The 27,869-nt window shown below is 39.5% G+C and overlaps 1 protein-coding gene across 1 annotated transcript; it reads left to right on the forward strand.

Moving 5' to 3' along the window:
- Positions 1-226: 226 nt before the first annotated feature.
- Positions 227-27,835, forward strand: TMPRSS12 (transmembrane serine protease 12). Its single transcript, XM_055337157.1, has 5 exons — positions 227-588; positions 1,368-1,563; positions 9,698-9,966; positions 23,645-23,787; positions 27,348-27,835. The coding sequence occupies exons 1-5, from the start codon at positions 393-395 to the stop codon at positions 27,597-27,599; spliced, it is 1,056 nt and encodes a 351-aa protein (XP_055193132.1). The 5' UTR covers positions 227-392; the 3' UTR covers positions 27,600-27,835.
- The last annotated feature ends 34 nt before the right edge of the window (positions 27,836-27,869 follow it).

Raw genomic sequence — 27,869 nt, forward strand, 5'->3', positions numbered from 1 at the left:
CAGCCTGCCCGCGTGGATTTGCGCGCCCTTACTTCTGGAAGCCTTCCGGGCCCTCCAAGCTGAGCTCGCGCTGCCCAGGGGCGCTGCACCCCACTCCCAGCACGACCGCCCCAACTGCGCCGAACGAGCCTATGGATCTGGCCAATGAGCGAGCGCTCGGACGCCGGCGGGGCGCGGGGCTCCTCCCCCGCATCTGTCCCGGGGGCGGCCGCCCGCAGGCCACGCAGGTGCGGCCAGGTCAGCAGCGCCCCCAGCGGTCCCCACGCCCCGGGCCGCCCCCGCGTGCTTGGCTCTCCTGCACGCACGCACGCACGCGCACGCACGCACGCACGCACGCCCGCTCCGCCTCCTAGGCCGTGCGTGCCGCCATCTTGCCCACCGGAAGTTCCAAGATGGGGCTGGGGCTTCTGAGCGCCGCGCTCCTCTTCGTGGGGAGCGCTCTCCCCTACTCCGGACACGACTGGCTCTCCGAGCGGACGGGGCGCCGCTCCTGGCGGGAGCAGGCCGGTGCCTCGGGCTGGCGCAGGGCCCGGCAAGGGAGGTGGAAGGCGCTGCAGGCCCCGGAGGACGGAGCGGCGGCCGCAGAGGGCAGTATCGGTTCAGTCCCGCCTTTGCACAGCGCGCGTGTGTGTTCTTCCCCGTGTGGTCGCGCTTGAGTCGGGGTCCCTCCTTTCCTGCTTTTCCCTCTGCCTCCAAAATGTACAGACCCAAGCGGCCCCGTTCGTGACGGCAGTGTGGTGGTCCTGGCAGGAACACCGTATGCGTGTGGAGCTCGGCGAGGTATGCTCAGACTGCTCTGAGGCGCCTCGTTCCCATTCTAAAGACTAAAAATTCAGTGGAGTCGGGGCGCCTGAGGGGGCCGCTCAGTGGTTGACCGTCTGTCTTCCCCTCAGGGCGTGACCCCGGGGTCCGTGGATCGAGCCCCGCGTCGGCCGGGGAGCCTGCGTCTCCCTCTGCCTGTGCCTCTGCCTCTCTCTGTGTCTCTCGTGAATAAATAATTAAAGTGTATTTTATTCATTTAAAATAAAAAATAAATAAATAAATAAATAAATAGGAATTCAAAATAAATAGGAATTTAAAAGATTATATTATGTATTAGTATGTTAAGATTAGGGATACAGGGGGATCCCGGGGTGGCGCAGCGGTTTGGCGCCTGCCTTTGGCCCAGGGCGCGATCCTGGAGACCCGGGATCGAATCCCACGTCGGGCTCCCGGTGCATGGAGCCTGCTTCTCCCTCTGCCTCTCTCTCTCTCTCTCTCTCTCTCTCTCTCTCTCTCTCTCTCTGTGACCATTAAAAAAAAAAAAAAGATTAGGAATACATATCATTAGATGTTCAGTGCAAATAATATACGATTTTTGTTTTTAGGTTGCGGAATAGCGCCACTTGCAGACGCATTGAAAGGGTCTCGGATAATAGGGGGCACAGCAGCTCAAATTGGTGCATGGCCGTGGGTAGTTAGCCTGCAGATTCAGTCGGGAAGAATTCTTGCTCACATATGTGGGGGAAGCTTAGTGAAAAATAACTGGGTCCTCACAGCTGCCCACTGTACTAAGGACACGAGGTATGTATTCAGAGCACAAGTCCTCTATTTTATTTTCTCGGGGGATATTCTCAAGCGGCAGAGGACCCTTTGACCTCAGCCGTGCTCAGTTACGCTGTGTGTTTACCAGTAGCCATAATGCTTTACAACCAGCACACGGTTTTGTTGGAATGAGTCCTATAAATCAGAGGTCAACACTCTTTCTATAAATAGTAAAAATTTTAAGGACTCTCTCACAGCTATTCACCTCTGTCACTATAGAACCAAAGTGGCCATAGATAATATAATTGAATAATTATGCCGTGATCCAATAAAACTTTATGAACACTGAAATTGGAACAAAATACTTTTTTTTTTTATTATTTTGTTCCCTACCCCCCCCCAAACCATCTACAAGTATAAAAAACAATCTTTTTGCTTGTGGGCTATGCAAAAAAAAAATAGGAGATAAGTCAGATTTGGTCTCTGGTTGCAATTTGTCAGACTGTGCTTTAAATAATGGCAGTTGTCTTTTAGCTTTTAAAACTATTATATTGTAACTCTGTGTTTGCCTTTCTCACTATTGGATCATGAGTTTTTTTAGGGTTTTTAAAAGATTTTTATTTACTTATTTATTTGAAAGAAAGCAGGGTACCTGGGTGGCTCAGTCTGTTAAGCATCTGTCTTTGGCTCCGGTCATGGTCCCGGGGTCCTGGGATCCAGCCCTGCATCAGGCTCCCTGCTTGGTGGGGAGCCTGCTTCTCCCTCTCCCACTCCCCTTGCTTGTGCCCTCTCTCCCTCTGTCAAATAAATAAAATATTTAAAGGGAAAGAAGGAAGCAAGCAAGCAAGCAAGCATGAGGGGAGGTGGGCAGAGGGGGAAACAGACTCCCCACTGAATAGGGAGACCAATGAGGGCTCCATCCCAAGATCCTAAGATCTCATGACCTGCGCCCAAGACAGACACTTAATCAGCTGAGCCACCCAGTGCCCCTGAATCATGAGCTTTTTTTAAAAAAGGGCCATGTATTTTATTTTGTATTCCTTGGACTAATACAGGACTTGGCCTACTTAATAGAAGACATAATAAATGTTTATTGTATGGATGATGTCAGTCTTAGAGAAATAGGATTTACCACAGAATAGAACTCTGATCCGGGCAGCCCGGGTGGCTCAGGGGTTGAGCGTCTGACTTCGGCTTGGGTCGTGATCCCGGGGTCCTGGGATCAAGTCCTGCATCAGGCTCCCTGCAGGGAGCCTACTTCTCCCTCGGCCTGTGTCTCTGCCTCTCTCTGTGTCTCTCATGAATAAATAAATAAAATATTAAAAAAAAGAACTCTCTGATCCTCCTAACCATTCAGTATGAAGCTCTATGAAAAATCCTTTGGGATGCCATAGTACTGTCCTATAATATCCCTTTAGAATTTAATTTTTAAGAGAACAGCTGTCGGTGAAGAATGAAAAGTTTCTAAGAGGAACTAACACCCTCAAAATTCAATTGAGGGCAACTGACCTGATAGGGTATGTAAGGTTTTAATCTGTATACTTTTTTTTTTTTTTTAAAGAAAGCTCTGTGCCCAGCATGGGGCTTGAACTCATGACCCTGAGACCAAGAGCCTCATGCTCTACCAGTTGAGCCAGCCAAGCACTCCTGTATACTACATTTTTGAGAGATGCATTTCAGTTCCATAAATTGACCTTCTGAAGAATAGAGGTAGAAAAATAGTAAGATATTAAGGTAAACAAAGGGTACAGAAAGAGATGTAAAAATAAAATTTTCAGAGTTAGGAATCAATTCTGTTCTTTCAGGGGTGTTTTACAATACAATGCTTTATAAAATGCTATCTTAACTTCTTATTTTTTTATTAAGTAGGGTCCATGCCCAACATGGGGCTTGAACTCATGACCCCAAAATCAAGAGTCCCATGCTCCTCTGACTGAGCCAAGCAGGCACCCCTAACATGCTATCTTTAAAAACTGCTTTCAGACCTTAAATTGATGGAGGAAAGGTCTGTTTGATATGGTTTGAAGATTCTTGGAAAAGCTCTTCTTGCCTATTAAGTCCTGATGTCCTTTTACTGGTCTAGTCCTTTGACACGGTAGGAAAAACAATGAATTTGGATTGAGGATACCTGTATCCTAGTCTTCCCCTGACACTCTGGTGCTGTGACTTTAAGGAAGGTTTCAAAACCTGCAAGACGGGGGCAGCCCCGGTGGCTCAGCGGTTTGGCGCCACCTGCAGCCTGGGGTGTGATCCTGGAGTTCCAGGATCGAGTCCCACATCGGGCTCCCTGCATGGAGCCTGCTTCTCCCTCTGCCTATGTCTCTGCCTCTCTCTGTGTCTCTGTGAATAAATAAATAAAATCTTAAAAAAAAAAAAACAGACCTGCATGATGTATGACCTTGGTCAAATAATATAGTTTTGTTATATTGTCATAGAATCTTAGAGTTGAAAGAGGCATTTTAAAGTCGGATCAAGCCTCTGTCCTGTATATGAATCATTCCTTACAAGATTGAAGTTAGGGGTTGTCTCGTCTGAAATAATTGTTGCTTCAATTTACTAAGCCAGGCATTTGTTTTTCATACATAATTTTCACTAGTCTTCACAACCACTCTGCTGTAGGGAGGCTCTGAGACAAATACCTTGCTCATGGCTGGAGAACAATAAAATCGGGGATCAAATCCAGGTTTGCCAGAATGAAACCCCACACATATAACCATAACATAACACGTGGCTCTCTACTTGAGGCATCCCTTGTGATGATGGACTGCTACCTTGGAAAGAATCTCATTTCATTTTCAGACAGCTGTAATTCTTAGAGAGCTTTTCTTATGTTGAAATAAGTGTCTTGGTTTTTTTTATCTGCTTTCTGAAGCCATATATATTTAACCCAATTAGTCTTCCAGGCATTTGAAGATAATGTTCATATTCCACTTAACATTTCTCAAGACTAAATCTTACTGACGTTTTTACTCCTTTACTCAACATTTACTGGATGTAAGTGTACGTTATATGCTAGGGACTGGGCTAGGTGCTGAGGCAGTGGACATTACTGAGGTATATTCTCTACTTTTCAGGAGTGTCCTCCTGTGAGAGAACTAAGTTTGCCACATTCTATTCCAGTCCCCCCTTTTTTCCTAAACCTTGCACCAGCAATTATCCCTTATTCCTTCTTAGAACAACCATTTATTCAAAGACTTGCTCTGAGATTAGGTACTAAGGATGTTAAATATAATTTAATTATATATTTATATATAAATATAAATTATATTTAATTTATATTTATATATAATTATAAATTATGTAATTATAATTTTTTTTACACAAAAAGCCCCGGGGCGCCTGGTTGGCTCAGTCAGTTAAGCATCTGCCTTCAGCTCAAGTCATTATCCCAGGGACCTGGAATTGAGCCCCAAGTTGGGCTCGCTGCTCAGCAGTGAGTCTGTTTCTCCCTCTCCATCTGCCCCTCTAACTGCTTGTGCTAATAAAGTCTTAAAAAAAAAAAAAGCCTACCAGTAACTGTCTGAGATAGCTATTATCATCTCTGTTTTATACTTGAGGAATCCAGAGATGAGGAAAATTTAGTAACTTGCCTGAGATCATACCACTGTTAAGTAGCAGCCCCTGACCTAAACCCAGTTCTTAAACGTGTGCTGTTGCATTATACCTCATTGTCTCTAGTATTTTTCAGTCTTCTCTCTGGTTTCTTCCCTACAACCCTCAAACATGTTTAGGTCATTCCATTGTTGTTGTTGTTAAGATTTTATTTATTTCTTCATGACAGAGACACAGGCAGAGGGAGAAGCAGGCACCTTGCAGGGATCCTGAGTCTCCAGGATCACACCCCGCGGCCTTCAGCCCGCGCTAAACCCCTGGGCCACTGGGGCTGCCCTCCATTGTTATTTAAAAGCCTAAGCAATCTATCTGTGAACCCTACGTATTTCTGTACCTCCCTTCGTGGTTGGGCTCTCTTTGAGAGGCTCCCTTTTGCTTCATTTGCATTGACTCCTAAAATGCCAATTGCAGCCTGATTTCTATGGTCAAAACCCACTATTAAAGATCCACCTCCATGGGGATCCCTGGGTGACTCAACAGCTTTAGCGCCTGCCTTCAGCCGAGGGTGTGATCTTGGGGCCCCGGGACTGAGTCCCATGTCGGGGTCCCTGCATGGGGCCTGCTTCTCCCTCTGCCTGTGTCTCTGCCTCTCTCTCTCTGTGTGTCTCTCATAACTAAATAAAATCTCTCTAAAAAAAAAAAGAGAGAGATCCACCTCCGTCCCAAATCCAATGACTTCTTAGTCCCCATCCAATTTGACCTTTATAATCTATGGTAAAGTTGACCAACACTGTTCTTGAAACTGTCTCTTTTCTTCATTTCTAAGTCACCTCTCTCCCTTTTTAAAAAAAAAAAATCTCTCCTTTTCCTTGATCAGTCTTTGTCATCATCTAAGTGGCAACATTTTCTAGAGTCCAACTCTTATCCTCTTGGCTTATCATCTCTGTACTCTTAGAGATGTCTCAGCGATCACCATGTGCTGGAAACTCCCAAGTCTCTCCAGCTGAGTCATATTTCGAGCTCCCCGCTATACATTTATACTGGAGTCAGTCTCAACCAATTGGAAGATGAACTTTAAAATCCTGTAATCCGGTGGCGGATTTGTCACCGCCTGCAGCCTGGGGTGTGATCCTGGAGACCTGGGATCGAGTCCCACATCGGGCTCCCCTGCGTGGAGCCTGCTTCTCCCTCTGTCTGTGTCTCTGCCCCTCTCTCTGTGTCTATGAATAAATAAATAAAATCTTTAAAAAAAATCCTGTAATCCTAAAAAAATAATAATAAAAATAAATAAAATCCTGTAATCCTGTTCCTTCTCTATTCTTTCAGATAATATCACCAAATAGCTCTATTGCCGACGAGTTAACTCACTGCACAATATCTCTTAAGTTTGTTTCTTCTATCTCTCAGTACTCCATACTGATTAGGAAAATATTCAGAATATCAGTCTCCATATGCCTAGCTCATCACTTACACGAGTTACACTTACACTACTGTTATGATAACTATCCTAATGAGTGTGAAGGGTATCTCACTGTGGTGTTAATTTGCAATTCCCTAATGACTAAGTGATGTTGAGCATCTTTCCATATGCTTATTGGCCATTTGTATATCGTCTGTGAAGGAACATCTATTCAAATCCTTTGCCCATTTTTAACTAGGATTTTTGTTGCGATGTAGGAATGCTTTTTATATTCTTGATATTAATCTCTTATCAAATATATGATCTGAACACATTTTCTCTCATTCTGTGGGTTGTTTCACTCTTTTGATAATGTCCTTTGATGCACAAAAGTTTTCAGTTTTAAGGAAGTCCGATTTATTTATGGTTACTTGTGTTTTTGGTGTATATCTAAGAAATCATTGCTAAATCCAATATCATGAAAGTTTTCTCCTGTGTTTTTTCTTCTAAGAGTTTTTTTTTTTTTACTTTTATATTTAGGCCTTTATCTACTTTGAGTTAATTTTTGCATATGGTGTAAGGTAAGTGTCCAGCTTCATTCTTTTGCATGCATATACAATTTGCTAGCACGATTGGTTGAAAAAGTCTGTCCTTTCCCCACTGAATTGTCTTAACACTTTTGTTGAAAATCAGTTGAGACAATATGCAAGGTATATTTCTGAGCTCTCTATTCTTTTTCGTTGGGGTGTATGTGTGTGTCTGTGTATCTGCCAGTACTACAGTGTTTTGATTACTGTACATTTGCAGTAGTTTTTGTTTGTTTGTTTGCAGTAGTTTTGAAGTCTGGAAATGTAAGTCCTCCAACTACATTTTTCTTTCTCAAGATTATTTTGGCTATTTGGGGTCCCTTGACATTCTGTATGAATTTAGGATGGGTTTTTCTATTTCTTCAAAAAATACTGGGATTTTTTTTTAATTTTTTAAATTTTTATTTATTTATGATAGTCACACACAGAGATAGAGAGAGGCAAGGCAGAGACACAGGCAGAGGGAGAAGCAGGCTCCATGCACCGGGAGCCCGACGTGGGATTCGATCCCGGGTCTCCAGGATCGCGCCCTGGGCCAAAGGCAGGCGCTAAACCGCTGTGCCACCCAGGGTTCCCAAATACTGGGATTTTTATAAGGATTGCATTGAATCTGTGGATTGCTTTGACTAGTATTGTTATCCTAACAATATTGTCTCCCAATCTGTGAACATGGTATGTCTTTCCATTTATTCATGTCTTCTTTATTTTGTTTTATTTTTTTTAAAAGATTTTATTTATTTATTCATGAGAGAGAGAGACAGAGGAAGAAGCAGGCTCCATGCAGGGAGCCCAACATGGGACTCGATCCTGGGCAGAAGTGCTAAACCGCTGAGCCACCTGGGCTGCCCAAAAGATCATTATTTCAAAGTAGCTTAAAGTAGTGATTTTATATATATATATATATATATATATATATATATATATATATATATATACACACACACAAAATAGAACTAGGGCTTTAAAATTTTTTGGTAGACTTTCTAGAGGCCACCTAATTTACTTTTAAGAGAACTAAATATCTTCTATTTCCTTGAGAGAAATCCTAGGAAGTAGAATTGCAGAGTAAAATACAGTGAAACTTGGAGCACCTGAGTGGCTCAGTCGGTTGAGTGTCCAACTCCTGGTTTTGGTTCAGGTCATGATCTCAGGATCTTGGGATTGAGCCCTAAGTTAGGCTCTGTGCTCAACAGAGAGTCTGCTAGTAACTTTCTCTTCCTGCCCCTCTGCCCCTCCACCTGCTCTCTCTCTCAGATAAATAAATCTTTTTAAAAATACAATGCAACTTCTATAAACTATTGATACATGCTGCCAGGATACCCATCTATTTATACTTTCCACATGAGTAAGAGTTACTCTGCTCTTGTGACTGTATTTTTTTTTTTTTTAAGATTTTATTCATTTATTCCGGAGAGACACAGAGAAGCAGAGACATAGGGAGAGGGAGAAGCAGGCTCCCTTTGGGGAGCCTGACATGAGACTCAATCTCAGGACCCCAGGATCACAACCTGATTCAAAGGCAGACACTCAACCACTGAACCACACAGGCACCCTTGTTTTTGTGACTGTTATCCGTCCTGAGCATTATTGTCAAATACACACACACATTCACCAACTTTGCCAATTTGAAGGATGAAAAGGAATTTCAGCGTTTGTAAATAGCAATGTATAAAGTAAAAGATCCTCCTTCCTGATCCATTTCCAAATGTAACAACTATTAAATGCTTAAGGTTTTTATTGTTGATTTTGACCAACAAAAGAGTTTTTACGTTATTTATTGTTTTTTTTTTAGATTTTCAAGAATCCACTAGTTGCTTCCTGTTTTATATATTTAATGTTGTCATACTTTATTTTTTTGTTGTTGTTGTCATACTTTATTAAAAGTTCTTTCTCCTGTCAATGCTATGTATTCATCAACATTTTTGTTCTAGTTTAATTTTTATAATTCTCATGCTAATATCCAAATATTCCATCTAAAACTTCAGAATTTACAAAAGTAAAAAAAAAAAAGAATTTACAAAAGTAGAGGGAATAGTGTAGTGCATTCCCATGTATCTATCACCCAACTTCAAGTTACCAGCTCATGTCTGATCTTATTTCATCTTTATCCTCACCAACTCCTTCCTTCAATTATTTTGAAGCAAATCACAGATATACCACTTAAAGTATTTCTAAAAGAAGACTTTAATTAAAAGTTTTATATTAAAAATTTTTTTACACTTAAATACTTAATCAGTTTCAAGTTTATTTTACTGTTTAATGTTTTTCAGATATTTAGTTTTATTTCACTTTTCAAACTAGTTAATTAGCTAGGTGTCCCAGTAGCACTTACCAAATAATTCATTCTTTGGTCAACTGGTAAGAAGTGCTACCTTAATCATATGTTAAAATCTCATGTATTCCAGTCTATTGTTTTTGTTTTTTTTTTTTCCAGTCTGTTTTTGGACCTTCTATCCCACTGATCTTTTTTTCCTTTCCTACATCATCATATTTTGGTTTTTATTTGATGTGACTTTATGTACATGAAAGTAGGATTAAAGTTTTATTAATCTAAAATGAGAAAAACAAAAACTAGGAGATTAAGAATATTTACTCAGTTAAATAAATATTTGTAATAACATTTATTCTCTTTCAGAGATCCTTTAATGTGGAGAGCTGTGATTGGAACTAATAATATAAACGTGCATCATCCACACTCCAAGAAGATAAAAGTTAAGGCAATCATTATCCATCCAGGCTTCAATTTGGAAACTTTTGTAAATGATATTGCACTGTTTCATTTAAAAAAAGCAGTGAGATATAATGAGTATATCCAACCTATTTGTCTACCTTTTGATATTTTCCAAAAACTGGACCAAAACACAAAGTGTTTTATAAGCGGCTGGGGAAGAACAGAAGAAGAAGGTAATTATAATCTGAATTTTATATATACATTTTTTTCCTGATTATTGGAGAGGATGAACCCTTTTATATATTCATCTCTTTATATCTTGAGTTTGAGCACTAGGTCTTTATAAACTATTTAAAAGGAAGTGTCTTTTTTCTTATATTTTGTCTTGCTTTTAGGAAAGAGAAAATTATCTTCCAGAGCAGAAATAGAGATTTTCTCTGGCTATAATGCTAAGATATTTGAACCTCTAAACATTCTCAGAGAGAATGATGTTTCTAAGTGTTTTTATAGTTCCTGAAACTCAGAGGTGATAGAGCCAGCTCTGTAAGAGCATTGCTTATCTTAAGCTTATGGCTGTAAGGAATCAAATTTAATGTTCTTTTTATTTAATACCCTGTTTAGTATCAAAGAGGCTGAGTGCTATATATTTTCTTTAGTGCACAAATGGGCACTAATTATCAATTAGTTGAACTATCATGAACTATGAACACATAAATGTAGAAAATAGTCTCTGCCTCTGGTACTAATAAGAACTACCATTTGGGACCACTTACCATGTTTTTGACCCTTCTAAATATATTATTGTATCTTCAAAATGTTCCTATTAGGGAGTTAATGTTAATTATTCCTATTTGAACGGATCAGGAATTATGGATCTTAGAGGCTGAGAAGCCAGGATGCAAATCCAGGTCTTCTTTATTCAAAAGCCTGAATAGCTAAGTACTACATTAAATATGAACTGTTCTCGAGGAAATCAAAGTCTAGTTAGCAATATATGAAATCAAGTGCTGAGACTCTTTGTTCTATTCCCCATAGAAACTAGCCATTTAAATATGAGTGGAGGGGCTCCTGGGTGGCTCAGTTCGTTGGGCCTCCAACTCTTGATTTCAGCTTGGATCATGATCATGGGATGGAGCCCCACACCAGGCTCCCCACTCAGCAGGGACTCTGCTTGAGATTCTTTCTCTTTCTCTTTCTTCCTTTGCCTTTTCCCCCACCACCCCAGGACGGATGAATAAATCTTTTTTAAAAAATGTGTAGACTAGGGGCACATGGCTGTCTCAGTCAGAAGAGTATGCAACTCTTGATCTTGGGGTCATGAATTTGAGACCCACAATGGGTGCAGAGTTTACTTCAATAAATAAACTTTAAAAAAAACTTTTAAAATAATTAAATAAGTGTAGATTATTTAGCTATGATACAGATAACTCTATGAAAGATTTGTGAATTATTATTTTTCTTTTTTTCTTCTGTGAATACTATTTAAACAAGATAGTGGGACACCTGAGTGGCTCCGCGGTTGAGCAACGTCTGCCTTCAGCTTAGGGCATGATCCCGGGATCTGGGATTGAATCCCACATCAGGGCTCCTTGCAGGAGGCCTACTTCTCCCTCTGCCTGTGTCTCTGCCTCTCTCTCTCTCTTTCTTTCTCTCTCTCTCTCTCTCTCTCTCTGTCTCTCTCTTTCTCTGTGTTTCATGAATAGTTAAATAAAATCTTTAAAAAAAAAAAAAAAAAGGGATCCCTGGGTGGCGCAGCGGTTTGGCGCCTGCCTTTGAACCAGGGCGTGATCCTGGAGACCCGGGATCGAATCCCACGTCGGGCTCCCGGTGCATGGAGCCTGCTTCTCCCTCTGCCTGTGTCTATGCCTCTCTCTCTCTCTGTGTGACTATCATAAATAAAATAAAATAAAAAAAAATTAAAAAAAAAAAAAAACAAGAAAGCGATGTGTAGGGAAAAGAGTATGGTCTTTAGAATCACAGACCTAAGTCTGAATCTCGGCCCTAGAATGTACTAGCTAAATGACCATGGGCAAGTTATAGACTCTTTAAAGACAATTAGAATAACAATGACCAGAACAGCTTCCATTTATTCAGGGCTAGGTACTTAATAAAATGCTAATAAGCACTTTAACCCGTTTCTCATTTAATGCCCCCAATAACACTATGAGAAATATTATGACGTGGGTAAATAAACAGATTTGAAGAGGTTAAGTAAGCTGCCAAAGTCACACAGCTAAGTGAGGAGTGAAAATTCAATACCAGCTTGGCCTGCCTCAAAACTCATGTGTTTCTATTATCATCTTTCACAATGTCATATATTTTTGTGATCTGCAAGATGAGAATAATAATACCTGTCAGCTGATTTAAGGATTAAGTTGGCTCTCTAGCAACATGGTAGATTCCATGCACACACCAACCTTCCCAGTGAAAACTATTAAGAGAGAAAATACATAGGTCAAGGACTGAGTGTGAAGACCGGAACTTACATAACTGAAGCATTGAAACTGGCTTTTATCTTGATGGTATTTGCCATAACACTGAATGTGAATTTTTGTGGTTTCATGGGCCTTGAGAGGATTGAAGAACAAAGCCCGCTCAAGTGTGTGGGCAGAGATTCTCATGAAGCTGGAGCCAGAAGGCTATACTCTGGGAATGAGTCAGACTCATGACCCAGCATGTAGTTCATCTATACATAGTTCACTTTAAATATGATATGGGCAGGTTGAAAATAAAAGGATGGGGAAAGATATACCATGGCAACTTAATCAAAAGTGAACTGGACTGGGGGAAAAAAAAAAGGCAGGAAAGGCTACACTAATATCAGATAAAGTAGAGGTAAGAACAAATAAAGCTAGGGGTCCCTGGGTGGCTCAGTGGTTTGGTGCCTACCTTCGTCCCGGGGTGTGATCTTGGGGGTCCCAGGATCTAGTCCCACATCAGGCTCCCTGCGTGGAGCCTGCTTCTCTCTCTGCCTGTGTCTATCTGTCTCTCATGAATAAATAAATAAAATCTTAAAAAAAAAAACATAAAACTACTAGGGACGGTAAGGAACATAATAATGATATAAAAAAAACCCACAAAAGAGACATAGCAATCCTATATGTGTATGCACCAAACACCAGAGATACAGTTTCTTAAAAAGACACACACAAACATACATATATGACCCAGCAATCACACTCCTGCACATTTATTCCAGAGAAATGAAAACAGGTCCATACAAAAACCTGTTAAGAAATGTTCATAAAAGCTTTATTTGTGATATCCAAAAGCTTGGAAAAACTAAATGTCCTTCCTTAATTAGATGAATGACTAAACAAATTGTAGCATATCCTTAACATGGAATGATACTAAACAGTTAAAAATTATATACATTATACATGCATCAACTTACTTTTTTTTAAAGATTTTATTTATTTATTCATGAGAGAGACAGGGAGAGAGAGGCAGAGACACAGGCAGAGGGAGAAGCAGGCTCCATGCAGGGAGCACAATGTGGGACTCGATCCCAGGTCTCCAGGATCATGCCCCGGGCTGAAGGCGGTGCTAAACCGCTGAGCCACCTGGGCTGCCCCATGCATCAACTTAGATGGCATTATGCTGGGTGAAAAAAAAAGCCATTTTCAAAGGGCATGTACTGTATGATTCCATTTATATACCATTCTTAAGATGGCAAAATTACAGAGATGGAGAACTAATTACTGGATGCTAGGTGTAAGATGATTAGGTAGCCTGAAGGAGATCTTTGTGATGGTGAAATAGTTCTATACCTTAATTGTGGATGTGGAGGCAATTATAAGAATGTACACATACAATAAAGTGGCACAGATCTACGCATACTCACATTGTACCAATGTCAATTTCTTGATTTTGATATTGTATCTCTTCAGTTACACAGATGTAACCATTGCAGGAAATAGGATAACAAGTGCACTGGACCTCACTGTACTATCTTTGCAACTTCCTCTGACTATAATTCTTTTGAAATAAAGTTTTTTTTTTTTTAAACAAGATATAACCAAAGCATCCTCAGCCTCCACCCTTACCTCCAGGATTTCTAGGAAAACTGCTTAATTGAAGGGGAAAAAGGTAGAAATTTTCCAAGAAAACATGTAATTACAAATACCACTCAAATGGAGTTGTTTCCCCAAATCATTCTGAATAGAAAGATTCAAGCTTAGGATTTAGTTTAAATAAGTCATAGGCTGATAAGGTCTCTAGGTTCCTGAGAGGATCAAATACAAATCATTTGTACAGAAACTGAATTTCATCTAAGACCTCAAAAGAATTCCACCTGATAAAGTTTCAGTGAAAATGGATTATAATTGTAAAAATTACTGAACACCAAAGCAAACAAGGCATTATGAGTGAGAGCAGAAACAGTAGACATCTAAATAAGACCCACAAAAAATTTCAGATGTTGAGATCAAATAATAAAAAGTGTTTTAATGTATTATAAGGAATAAAAGATATGCTTAAAAATATGAATAAAGGGACGCCTGGGTGGCTCAGCGGTTGAGCATCTGCCTTTGGCTCAGAGCGTGATCCTGGAGTCCCAGGATCGAGTCCCACATCAGGCTCCCTGCATGGGGCCTGCTTCTCCTTCTGCCTGTGTCTCTGCCTCTCTCTCTCTGTGTGTGTCTCACATAAATAAATAAATAAAATCTTTTTTAAAAATATGAATAAAAAGGAGCTATGAAAAAAAACTAAACAATTATAATAATTAAAAATATAATAATTGAGGAGCCACCTGGGTGGCTCAGTTAAGTGTCTGACTCCTTACTTTGGCTTAGGTCATGATCTCAGGGTTGTGAGATCAAGCCTATGTCAGGGTCCATGCTGGGCATAGAGCCTGCTTAAGATTCTCTCCCTCTGCCCTTCCCCCTCAATTCATGTGTGTGCTCTCTCAAAAAAATTAATTAAAAAATACAATATTTGACGTAAACTCAATGGACTAAATTAGTGCCAAGTCAGAAAATACTTAGGATTCCACAAATTAAAATCAACAAGATCTAGCTTGCAAAGTTTACCAAACACATAAAGAGAAAAATCATAATAATGAAAGTCAACAGAAATAACAGATCCTCCAAGGATCTCAGATACTAATATTTTAGGTATAGAATACAAAATAAGTATATGTAAATTGTTTGAAGACATTAAAAAGTAGAATTAGAAATAAGCAATAGACTATCTAGAATGACCAGGCAGATTTAAAAGAGAACCAGGGGTGCCTGGGTGACTCAGTTGGTTAAGCATCCAACTCTTGATTTCAGCACGGGTCATGATCTCAGGGTTGTGAGATTCAGCCTTGTGTCAGGGTCCATGCTGGGTATGGAGCCTACTTGGGATTCTCTCTCTCCCTCTCCTGTTGACCCTCCTCCAAAAGAGAACCAAATAGGATCTTTAAAAATGAAAAAAAGGGGGGGGGGATTCCCTAGGTGGCTCAGTGGTTTGGCGCCAGCCTTCAGCCCAGGGCATGATCCTGGGGTCCCATGATTGGGTCTCCCATCAGGCTCCCTGCATGGAGCCTGCTTCTCTCTCTGCCTGTGTCTCTGCCTCTCTCTCTCTGTGTCTCTCATAAATAAATAAATAAATAAATAAATAAATAAATAAATAAATAAAACTGCTAAAGTTTGTAACTCACTGGACAAATTAATCAGACTCAGCTGAAGAGAAAATTTGTGAGCTAGAAGATATACCTGAAGAAATTGCCTAGACTGGCACAGAGGAAAAAAAAGATTATGACAGTAAAGTATAAGAAGGATGGAATAAAAAAAAAAAAAAGATGGAATAAGAAAGTCAAATATTGTTAGAAAGAATGAATGAAGAGAATAGAAGAGAGGCAATATTCAATGGATTTGGGTTGAAATTTTTCTATAACTGATGGAAGACATGAATCCAGATATCCATGAACCGAAACAAAATATAATTCCTTTTCATACATTGTAATGAAGTTGCAGAACAAAAACAAGACATCTGGATACAGCCAGAAAAAGAAAAAAAAAATCCTTACAAAATAACTACAGGTTAGCCTTCAGAAAACTTGAAAGCAATAATGACAGTCAAAATACAATGAAATATCATGGTCAAAATACTGAGAGAAGGGACGCTTGGGTGACTCTGCGGTTGAGCGTCTGCCTTCGGATCAGCGTGTGATCCTGGAGACCCGGAATCGAGTCCCACATCGGGCTCCTGCATGAGCCTGCTTCTCCCTCTGCCTGTGTCTCTACCTCTCTCTCTCTCTCTCCCTCTCTCTCTCTCTCTCTCTGCCTCTCATGAATAAATAAATAAAATCTCTAAAAAAAAATACTGAGAGAAAATAAATAAACCTATAATTATGTATCCAAGTAAACTATCATTGGAGAATAAGAGTGAACTAAAACTGAGTTTACCACCAATAATCTTTCACCAAAGGAAATACATGCGTCAGAAAGGAGAATGATGCCACAAAGGAGGTATGTAATGCAGAAGTGAGCAAAAAAATAGATAACTATATAGGCAAATATAAATAAATACTGTATACAACAGTGGTTCTCACCTAGGGACAATTTTGTCCCCACAGGACATTTGGTACTGTCTGGAGAAAATTTTGTTACTACTGAGCAGGCTGTAAGTAGGTTACTGGCATCTTGGTAGAAGTCAGGAATACTGCTCATCATCCTTCAGTGCACAGGATAGTCCTCTCACCTTTCACAACAAAGAATTATCTGGTCTATAATGTCAATAGTGCAATGTCAATATAATGTATAATTCATGGAATTAAAAGATACCTAAATATTGGGGGGAAAGCCTGTATTTCAGAATGGATCAGAGTTAAAGTGGTCTCAGTATATTATTATTCAGAAGTGTTAAGATACTAATTAATATTAGATTTAAGCATAATTGGTCAAATTTCAATAATAGAAATAGAGGATATAAAACTTGGAATAAGTAACATGGAATAAGAAAATAAATCAAAATCTTAAGAAAGGAGAAATCAGCTTAGGAAAAGTGAGAAAAAAAAAGGAAAAGTGAGAAAAATAGAAAGCATAAAATAAGACAGTAGAAACAAGCCTAAATATATTCATAATCACAATAAATGTTAATGGACCAAACCACTAGTTAAAAGACAGATAATCAGATTAGGGAGTAGGAGATCCAGCTTACCTCGAGGGATACCTAAAATGTAAGGATATGGAAGGATTGAAATAAAACAATAGTAAATATATCAAGTAAAATTAAAAGAAAGCTAGTATCACTATACAAATTGTTGGCAAAATAGACTTTAAGGCAAAAGAGTTAGGGATAAAGAAGGTCATTTTTATTTAGAAAAGCTTCAACTCACCAAGAAACTAGAACAATTCTGGACTTCTGAGCCTAATAAATAGTACCCAGATAATATTAAGGAAAAATAGAATTGTGTGACAAATGTTAGAACTCCCTGGGTGGCGCAGCAGTTTAGCGCCTGCCTTTGGCCCGGGGCACAATCCTGGAGACCCGGGATCGAGTCCCACGTCGGGCTCCCGGTGCATGGAGCCTGTTCTCCCTCTGCCTGTGTCTCTGCCTCTCTCTCTCTCTCTCTATGTGACTATCATAAATAAATAAAAATTAAAAAAAAATAAAAAGAACTCCTTTATGATAGTAGAGAATACAACTCTTTTTATTCTTACCAAATCAAACAGATGAAAACTTAGTAAAGATTTGGGATATTTGAGCAACATAATTAGCCAGCTTGATTTAATAGCCAAATCCATGCACTCAAAAATTCAGAGGCTTTTATCTTCTCAAGTGCAGGTGGAATCTTTATAAAAATTGACCACTTGGGGCACCTGGGTGGCTCAGTTGGTTAAGTGTCCAACTCTTGGTTTTCAGCTCACGTTATGATCCCAAAGGTTGTGAGATCAAGCCCCACAAGTCAGGCTCCTCACTCAGCAAGGAGTAGGCTTGAAGATTCTCTTCCTCTGCCCCTCCCCCCCACTTACATGCACACCTTCTCTCTCTCAAATAAATAAATCTTTTTTTTTTAAATTGACCACTTATTAGGCCATAAAGCAAAACTCCAAGTTCAAAGGATAGGTAATGTACAAAGTATGAAATCTGATTATGATTAAGTTACAAACAATAAAAGGAATGGGAATTTTGGTTGTGATGGCATGGGGAAGTCGGCAAATCCTCTTCCCCCAAATAAATGTAAACTGGACAAAATTGTCAAAACCAACCATTTCAGGGTCCTGAAAATCAACCAAAGAACACGACAAATTGAGGAATATTTGTTTATTATAAACAGCTATAAATTGGAGTTAAAAGAGGAATTTTTGGTTTTCTTGCTTTTGGGTGCTCCCAACTCCCTTCTCAGATCAGTCAGTGAGTGCAGTAGTTTTACCTAGGCCCGTGAAGAACAGAATCTTGTTGCCAGAGGATATAAACTCTATTTGGAAAAGCAGTTGAAAATCCAGGCTAGCATCATTATCAATAAAAGTAATGAACTCAGCAGCAAGATACAAATGGGGAAAATCCACAACTCTACTGGCCTGGGATCATAATCCTAGATATAGCCGGCAATAGCAGTGAGAAATTTGACAGAAAAATCCCAGAAATGAGAGAGCTATAGAATGGGTCAGTAAGCTCTCCAAACATTCTTGCCTTACTGGGAAACCATACATGTGTGGAGAAAATTCGATAGAGCTCACAAAAAAAGTGGAAGTCGGGGGATCCCTGGGTGGCGCAGCGGTTTGGCGCCTGCCTTTGGCCCAGGGCGCGATCCTGGAGACCCGGGATCGAGTCCCACGTCGGGCTCCCGGTGCATGGAGCCTGCTTCTCCCTCTGCCTGTGTCTCTGCCTCTCTCTCTCTGTGACTATCATAAATATGTAAAAATTAAAAAAAAAAAAAGTGGAAGTCAAGGTGGATTTGGAAACTGACTGAGGACACCTGGGTGGCTCAGTTAAGTGTCCGACTTGATTTTGGCTCAAGTCATGATCTCAGGGTCATGAGATTGAGCCCTGTGTCAGGCTCTGTGCTGACACCGAATCTATCAAGAGTAGTATAAATAGAATTCAACATAATCAAGATGAGTTTATCCAAGGAATTTAAGGATGGTTTCATGTTAGAGTCTCTTTATGTAGTTGACCTCATTAACTGATCAAAGGGTTTTTTTTTTTTTTAAAGATTTTATTTATTCATGAGAGACCCAGAGAGAAAAAGGCAGAGACACAGGCAGAGGAAGAAGCAGGCTCCATTCAGGGAGCCCGATGTGGGACTCCATCCTGTGGCTCCAGGATCACGCCCTGAGCCAAAGGGAGATGCTCAATCACTGAGCCAACCAGGCGTCCCTGACCAAAGGATTTTTTAAAAAAACATGATTATCCCAATAGGTACAGAAGAAGCCCTGTTAAAAACACAACAGTAAAAAAAACAAAAACAAAAACAAAAACAAAAAAAAACAGTCAAGGGACACCTGGGGGGCCCAGTGGTTGAGCGTCTGCCTTTGGCTCAGGTTGCGACCCTGGGGTCCTGGGATCGAGTCCCACATTAGTCTCCCTTCAGAGAACCTGCTTTTCCCTTTACCTATGTCTCTGCCTCTCTCTGTGTGTCTTTCATGAATAAATAAATCTTAAAAAACAAACCTAACAATCAAGAGGTGGAAGTAAACTTCCAGAACCTGAGTAAGGTTATCAACCTCCAGACTACAGAACATCATTATTACAGAAAAACATTTCTTTTAAAATCAGGAACAACTTTCTCCACCATCACTACTGTCATCAATATTGTAGTAGAGGTTCTACCATGTGTAGTAACACTGGAAAAAGATGCAAAAACATGTATGACTTAGGTAATAATAAAAGAGTCATTACAGGTGATGTGACCATCTGCATTAATAAAGAATCTATAAGACACTGGAATTAATAAAGTAAAATGTCCAGATATAAAACCAAAATACCAAAATCTATTTCATTTTTATACACTCTCAATAGTTAGGAAATGTAATTTTCAAAGTTAACAGATGTCACACCCATGAGGATGTCTATAGTCAAAAGTTAGAAACAAGTGTTGACAAGGATGTGAAGAAAGTGGAACACTTATTCATTGCCAGTGGGAATATAAAATGGAATACAGCTTGGTAGTTCCTCAAAGTTTTATTTTTCTTCTTTTTTTTTTTCAAAGTTTTAAATATATAGTTACCATATGACTCAGAAATTCCACTCCTAGGGCAGCTCAGGTGGCTCAGCAGTTTAGCACCTGCCTTCGACCCAGGGCATGATCCTCAAGTCCCAGGATCGGGCCCCACGTTGGGCTTCCTGCATGGAGCCTGCTTCTTCCTCTGCCTGCCTGTGTCTCTGCCTCTCTCTCTCTCTCTCTGTCTCTCATGAATAAAAAAATAAAATCTTTAAAAAAAAGAAGAAATTCCACTCCTAGGTATATATCCAAGAGAAATGAAAACATGTCCACAAAAAAACCTGTACTCAAATGCTCATAGCAGCACTACTCAAAATAGAAAACGAAAACGAACAAAACACCTAAAGATCTATCAATGGATAAATGGATAAACAAAAGGATATATTCATACAATGGATATTATCTAGCCATTAAAAGAAACAAAGCAGTGATTCATGCTACAACATTATGCTAAGTTAAATAAGGTCAACATAAAAGCCCACATATTGTATGATCCTTTTTATATGATGAGATGTCCAGAATGAGCAAATCATAGAGACAGAAAGTAATTTAAAGGAATTAAACTGTAAACAATGAAATTAAACTATAAACCAATAACAAAAAGATACCTGGCAAATCCAAAAATACTTGGAGATTAAACATGAATTAGTTAATAGTACTGTACTAGTGTTAAATTTCCTGATCTTAATAAATGTACTGTGGTTATGTAAGAAAATGTCCTTGTTCTTAAGAAATACATACAAAAGTATTTAAAGATTTAGGAGCACATTGTCTGCCATTCACTCTCAAATGATTCAGAAAAAATTATATACACACACACAATACAAATGATAATGCAAGTGTGACGAAAGTAAACAATTGTTGAATCTGAGTAAAAGGTATTTGACAGTTCCTTGTACTACTCCTGGTACTTCTCTATTATTTTGAAATTATATCTAAATCAAAAGTTGCCAAAATAAATACAGGAGCACCTGGGTAGCTTCGTCAGTTAAGCATCCAACTCTTGATTTTGGTTCAAGTCATGACCTCAGGGTAGTGAGATCGAGCCCCAGGTCAGGCTGTGTGCTCAGTGTGGAGTCTGCATGAGGTTCTTTCTCTCCCTCTCTCTCTCTCTCCCCCTTGCCCCTCTAAAATACACATACATACATAAATCTCTCTTTTTAAAATAACAACAGATGAAACAAAAATACTAAAGAATCTATTGGAGGTTGGCATATGGCTGTTTACTGAGAAATTCTTTCATATTTGCTTTAGTTTTCAAATTTTTCAAAATAGAATGTTGAAGAAAGTTAATAAAAGTTGATGTTTACAATAATACCAAACTGATTATGTAGCTAAAACCAAATCTAACTAAAGATAGCAGGCCTTTTATGGAAAAGATCCTAAAACATTTTTGAGACACTAAAGAATACCTAAGTAAATGGAATGGTATAACTTTATGCTTGAATAGAACAACTCAATGTCTATTGAGTTAAAGGTGTCAATTCTATCTGAAAAATTGAAAACAAAACAAAAACAAAAACAAGGAATGATAAACCCTAACATGAGTTTTGAGAGAATTAAAAAGCTCATTCTAAAAGACCCAAGCATAGCCTCCTCCAAAAGAAAAATATGTTGGAGGAGTTGCCATCCAGAAATCGAGGTTTATTTTAAAGCTATACTAATTAGTCACTGTTATATTTGTGCAAAGATATTCTAAGTGACCAGGGAACAGAAAAGAAAACCAGACATCTGTTTCTCAGCTCTCTGTCTCATTCACTTTGAAAATCTCTAGTTATTTTTAAGAGCTCTACACCAATACGGTATTGGTATTAGTATTGTTCACATGTGTAAATTGGGTGGTAGGTTCACAGGTGTTCATTATTACAGCCTATAACTTCTATGTTATAAATATTTGTTTATATATGCAGCCAATATTACCTTAATTATTTTTTTATTTTTTTTAAAGATTTATTTATTTATTTATGATAGAGAGAGAAAGAGATAGAGAGAGGCAGAGACACAGGAGGAGGGAGAAGCAGGCTCCATGCCGGGAGCCTGACGTGGGACTCGATCCTAGGACTCCAGGATCACGCCCTGGGCCAAAGGCAGGCGCTAAACCGCTGAGCCACCCAGGGATCCCCCTTTAATTATTTTTAAATAAAGGGCAGAAATGTGGCTGGTCTCTGAGAAGCCTCTGAGAATCCGCATGCCATTAGGGCATATTTTATTTCTATTTCCTGTGCCTATTCTTTCTGCATATAGATTATTTTCTTAGGCTGCCTGTCATCATAAAGTTGAAGTTTGGCTGCAGGCTGCTTTGAATTTAAAACTAAGCAGTCATGTGACAATAGCGGAAAAGGTTTTCCTCCAGCAGCTACAGTTAAAACAGTGCTAGGGAAGCAGTCCAACTGGCTAGATTTATATTTAATATAATACAATATATATTCCTAGACCAGTCAGTGTCCTAGGAGAATGGAATAGAATAGTTCTAGGAATGGAATAGTTAGGTCATCTGCCCACCTACAGCCAAGGGGACAATGGGGAAGGATGCAGGGCACACAAAATACTCAACCATATGTGACAACAGCAACTCGGAGACAGGCTGATAAGATCAGATGCTGCTGTTACAGAAGCTTCTCTATGGATATATCTTACAATAATCTGTCCTTTAATAGTTCCTGAAGTGTTAACCTTTATTTTCCTATTTTTTCCATAGCAAAGAACCAGTTATGTCCAGGAATTAACAGAGAAGTTAAGGGAGTATATGAACTAAAAATCTGCTTCATTTGCAATGTAGACCATCCTTCAAGACTTAGCATTCGGAAAATTTAATAAAAATTATTCACAACTTACACCCTGAGACTAATCTCAGCATTTACCTCCTTGGCCCTTGACAATTTTTAATTTTTTTTTATTTTATTTTATTTACGATAGTCATACAGAGAGAGAGAGAGGCAGAGACACAGGCAGAGGGAGAAGCAGGCTCCATTCACCGGGAGCCCGACGTGGGATTCGATCCCGGGTCTCCAGGATCGCGCCCTGGGCCAAAGGCAGGCACCAAACCGCTGCGCCACCCAGGGATCCCCCCTTGACAATTTTTAAATAGCCTTGTTTTGTGAAAAGTATAGATCCTGGGCAGCCCCAGTGGCTCAGCGGTTTAGTGCTGCCTTCGGCCCAGGGTATGATCCTGGAGACCCGGAATCGAGGCCCAAGTCAGGCATCCCTGCATGGAGCCTGCTTCTCCCTCTGCCTGTGTCTCTGCCTCTCTCTCTGTGTCTGTCATGAATAAATAAATAAAATCTTAAAAAAAAAAAAAGTATAGATTCTTGGGGCACCTGAATGGCACAGTTGACTGGGCATCCAATTCTTGGTTTCCACTGGGCTCATGAGCTCAGGGCTGTGAGATCGAGCCCCATGTGGGGCTCTGCGCTCAGCAGGAAATAGGCTTGAGATTCTCTCTCTCCCTCTCCTTCTGCCTCCTCACAAATAAATAAATAAATCTTTTTTTTTTAAAGTAGAGACTTTTGAGAGACTTTCAAGAAGCAGAGGAAAGCAAAAATAACAATAATAACCTGAAATTCCTACTCTCTAGAGATAATTAACATTTGGTGACCATTCTTCCACAGTCTTCTTAGACATGCATGCATTTATGGATACAGCTTTACCTAGTTGTTGAACCACTTTGGAAAGAAAACCTTTTCAATACGAACATTTTATATTACTGTCAAAATGCCTGCTCTCCAAAATCATTTACTGTTTTTTTTTTTTGTTAACAGGTAATATTACAGATGTGTTACAGGAAGCAGAAGTGCATTATATCTCTCGTAAGATTTGTGGTTCTGAGCAGAGTTATGGGAATTTTATTCCTAACACTTCATTTTGTGCAGGTGCTGAAGATGGGATTTTTGATACTTGCAGGGTAAGACCAAATGATTTTCCTTTGAAATATTTTCTAAAGCTAGAAAAAAACTCCGACAAGGCCTTTGAACACTTTCTGGTGAGGTCTTAATTATCAAGTACTAAATTCTTTTTTCTCCTTTTAACTACATTCCAACAATCCAAATCCTCTTGCTTTCCTGATTCCTTGGTTTCATGGTCAACTTTAGGCAAAATCTGCCTGGAATATTTCTTTTTTTATTACTACCTTTATTGATATAATAATTTACATATATGCAATTCACCCATTTAAAGTGTACAACTCAATGGGTTTTTAGTATATTTACAGAACAGTACAACCATCATCATAATTTAATTTTAGAACATTTTTATCAACCCGAAAAGAAGCTTCTACTCATTACAGATCACTCCCCATTCTCTTCCCACCTGCCCCTGGACCTGAGCAACCACTAATCCCTATAGATTTGCCTATTCTGGAAATTTTGTATGAATGGAATCATTCAATATGCCGTCTTTTGTGATTGGCTTCTTCCACTTACCATGTTTCCAGGGTTCATCCATATTGTAGCATGTAGCATACTTTATTCGTTTTATTGCCAAATAATATTCCGTTGTATGGATGTGCCTCATTTTACCCATTCATAAGTTGATGGAGATTTGAGCTATTTTTTTTTTTTAGATTTTATTTATTTATTCATGAGAGACACGCAGAGACAGGCAGAGGGAGAAGCAGGTTCCCTGTGGGGAGCCCGATGCAGGACTCGATTCTGGATCCTGGGATCACACCCTAAGCCGAAGGCAGACACTCAACCACTGAGCCACCCAGGAGTCCTGAGATAGGAGCTATTTACACTTTTTTACTATTATGAATAGTATCGGTATACACGTTTGTGTATACATTGTCTATGCATAGATATGTTTTTGTTTCTCTTAGAAATTTCACCTAGGACTGGAATTTCTGGGTGAATGTTTCACATTTTGAAGAATGGCCAAACTCTATCTAGAGTGGCTGCACTACTTTATGTTCTCATCAGCAATACGAAGACTCCAATTTTTCCACATCCTTGTCTGCATTTGTTACTGTCTTTTTGATCATAGCCATCCTTGTGGGTGTGAAGTGGCATTTCATTGTGGGTTTAATTTGCATTTTCCTGGTGACTAATGATGTGGAGTTTTTCATGTGCTTATTGGCTAGTCATTTGTACGTCTTCTTTGGAGAAATGTCTATTCCTCTTTTGCCCATTTTTATTTTTTTATTTTTATTTTTTTTAAGATTTTATTTATTTATTCATAGAGACACAGAGAGAGAGAGGGGCAGAGGCACAGGCAGAGGGAGAAGCAGGCTCCACACAGGGAGTCTGACGTGGGACTTGATCCAGGGTCCCCAGGATCAAACCCCGGGCTGCAGGCGGCGCTAAACCGCTGCGCCACCGGCGCTGCCCTTACCCATTTTTAGATTGAGTCGTTTATCTTTTTTGTTATTGAGTCATAAGCATTTTTTAATATATTCTATATACATGTCTCTTACCAGATACATGGTTAACAGGTATCTTCTCCCATTCTGTGGTCTCTCTTTTCATTTCCCTGATGATACCATTTGTAGCATAGAAGTTTTTTATTTTTATGAAGTTGATTTATCTTTTTTGTTTTGTTTTGTCTCTTGTACTTTCTGAATCTTTCTTTATCCCTCTTTTCTTCACTACTCCTAAATATATCAGTGCTTCACTCCCAAGTGGTACCCCCATGCTCTAACCTTTTCCTACTTATTCTGGTTTCTGTAATCCAGGGTTTATCTTTCCAGTATCCTTTGCTTTCAAAATTTTGCTGAATAAAACAGTAGAGAATCTAATCTAATTGAACTGCATTCATAAGCAAAACATCCTTGTTATCAAAAAATAACTATTCCATGCCTGCCTTATAGAGAGAAGCTGAAAACATCTTAGAAATACAGTCCTTACGGCACCTGGGTGGCTCAGTCATTGAGCATCTGCCTTTGGTTCAGGTCATGATCCCAGGGTCCTGGGACTGAGTCCCACATCAGGCTCCCCCCAAGGAGCCTACTTCTCCCTCTGCCCACGTCTCTCTCTCTCTCTGTGTGTGTGTGTGTCTCTCATGAATAAATAAATTAAATCTTTAAAAAAAGAAAAAGAAAGAAAGACAGACAATCCTTGGGACGCCTGGGTGACTCAGCGGTTGAGCGCCTGCCTTCGGCCCAGGGCTTGATCCTGGAGTCCAGGGATCCAGTCCCACATCAGGCTCCTTGCAGGGAGCCTGCTTCTCCCTCTGCCCATGTCTCTACCTCTGTGTTTGTGTGTATGTGTGTGTGTGTGTGTGTGTGTGTGTGTGTGTCTCATGAATAGATACATAAAATCTTTAAAAAAAAGAAAGAAAGAGAGGGAGAGAGAAAGAAAGAAAGAAAGAAAGAAGAAAGAGAAAAAAGAAAAGAAAGAAAGAAAGAAAAGAAAAAAAGAAAAAAAGAAAGAAAGAAAGAAGGAAGGAAGGAAGGAAGGAAGGAAGGAAGGAAGGAAGGAAGGAAGGAAGAGAAAGAAAGAGTCCTTAATCTTTAGGGGCTGAAACTGTTCTCTCAGTGTCCTTGCTATTTTCCATGATTACCAGTCCTTCATAAGAGTGTTTTGGTGGAATGACAGTATTGCGTAAAGCAGGCCAGACATTTGTTATTTGTAATAGGACTGAGAGCCTTAGCCGTTTATTCCTGTTACCTTGCACCTGCCAACATTCACACTTAGAAAGATGCCATCTCTTGCAAGATACCAGTTCACTCCTCTCCACTAGTTAGCAAGGCACACACACACCTTAAAGAATGCTTCGTCCGGGGAAGCCTGGGTGGCTCAGAGGTTGAGCGTCTGCCTTTGGCTCAGGGTATGATCCCAGGACTACGGGATCAAGTCCCTCAATCAGGTTCCCAGCATTGGAGCTTGCTTCTCCCTCTGCCTGTGTCTTTCTCTCTCTCTGTCTCTCATGAATAAATAATAAAATCTAAAAAAACAAAACAAAAAAAGAGAGAATCCTTTGTCCATCCTAAAGTTACACTTTTCACAGCATTAAGCAACAGAAGGATTCTATTAGTACTTACAGTATCTTGCATACTATTTCCCCAATTATTTCTTCAGAATAATTGCACTAAAAAAATCCAAACAGGGCAGCCCCGGTGACTCAGCGGTTTAGCACCGCCTTCAGCCCTGGGCCTGATCCTGGAGACCCGGGATTGAGTCTCACATCAGGGTCCGGCCACGGAGCCTACTTCTCTCTCTGCCTGTGTCTCTGCCTCTCTCTCTCTGTGTCTCTCATGAATAAATAAAATCTTAAAAAAAAAAAATCCAAACAATGTGATTTGTAAAATTCTGGTTCCAAACCATGCAGATAGGAAGTTATTCACCACCTCCAACTCCTGTCTGATTTGGAATATAAAACTGAAAAATCTATGGCTTTTTATAACTTGAAGGTATATGGAAAATGTGTATTTATGTAAATGTATGACTAATGTGATTAATGTATTCCAGCTTTACTGTTGTTTAAAGACTACTAGAAGCAACTAACACTATTTTGGGACTTTTTTAATAGGGTGATAGTGGTGGACCATTAATGTGCTACTTTCCAGAACATAAACGATTTTTTGTAATGGGAATTACCAGTTACGGATATGGCTGTGGTCGAAAAAATTTTCCTGGTGTCTATTGTGGGCCATCCTTCTATCAAAAGTGGCTGACAGATCACCTGTACCGGGCAAGCAGTAAAAGTATATTTAACATTAATATTCTACTTGGACAGGTCCTTGTAGCTTCAGGTTCTGTTGTCTTGCTAGCAATTCCATAATGAAATTCTGAAGAACCTTTATTTTACATTGTGTCCCTTTCCATGTTCTACATAATGAAAATCATTTATTCTTTTGACAAGTGACTGCCCACTTACACTTCTCATGTGAACATTTTTTGGAACAAAAGGATTGTGACATATTAAATATTTGATTATAAATTTGGCACTGAATCACATGCTTCTTTGATGTATTTTGATTTTTTTTATAATCATAATCTCACATTTGGAATACTTTCCTAGAGTTTGTATAGAATATTCAGTTATTAAATA

The sequence above is a fragment of the Nyctereutes procyonoides genome, unplaced genomic scaffold (genome assembly GCF_905146905.1).
Source record: "Nyctereutes procyonoides isolate TBG_1078 unplaced genomic scaffold, NYPRO_anot_genome, whole genome shotgun sequence".
NCBI lineage: Eukaryota > Metazoa > Chordata > Mammalia > Carnivora > Canidae > Nyctereutes > Nyctereutes procyonoides.

Excerpts from the sequence above, each read along its gene's own strand:
- TMPRSS12 (XM_055337157.1), top strand. The coding sequence starts at position 393 with ATGGGGCTGGGGCTTCTGAGCGCCGCGCTCCTCTTCGTGGGGAGCGCT. Across the intron at positions 589-1,367 it reads CGGAGCGGCGGCCGCAGAGG|GTTGCGGAATAGCGCCACTT; the intron begins GCAGTATCGGTT and ends TTTTGTTTTTAG. Across the intron at positions 23,788-27,347 it reads GGATTTTTGATACTTGCAGG|GGTGATAGTGGTGGACCATT; the intron begins GTAAGACCAAAT and ends CTTTTTTAATAG.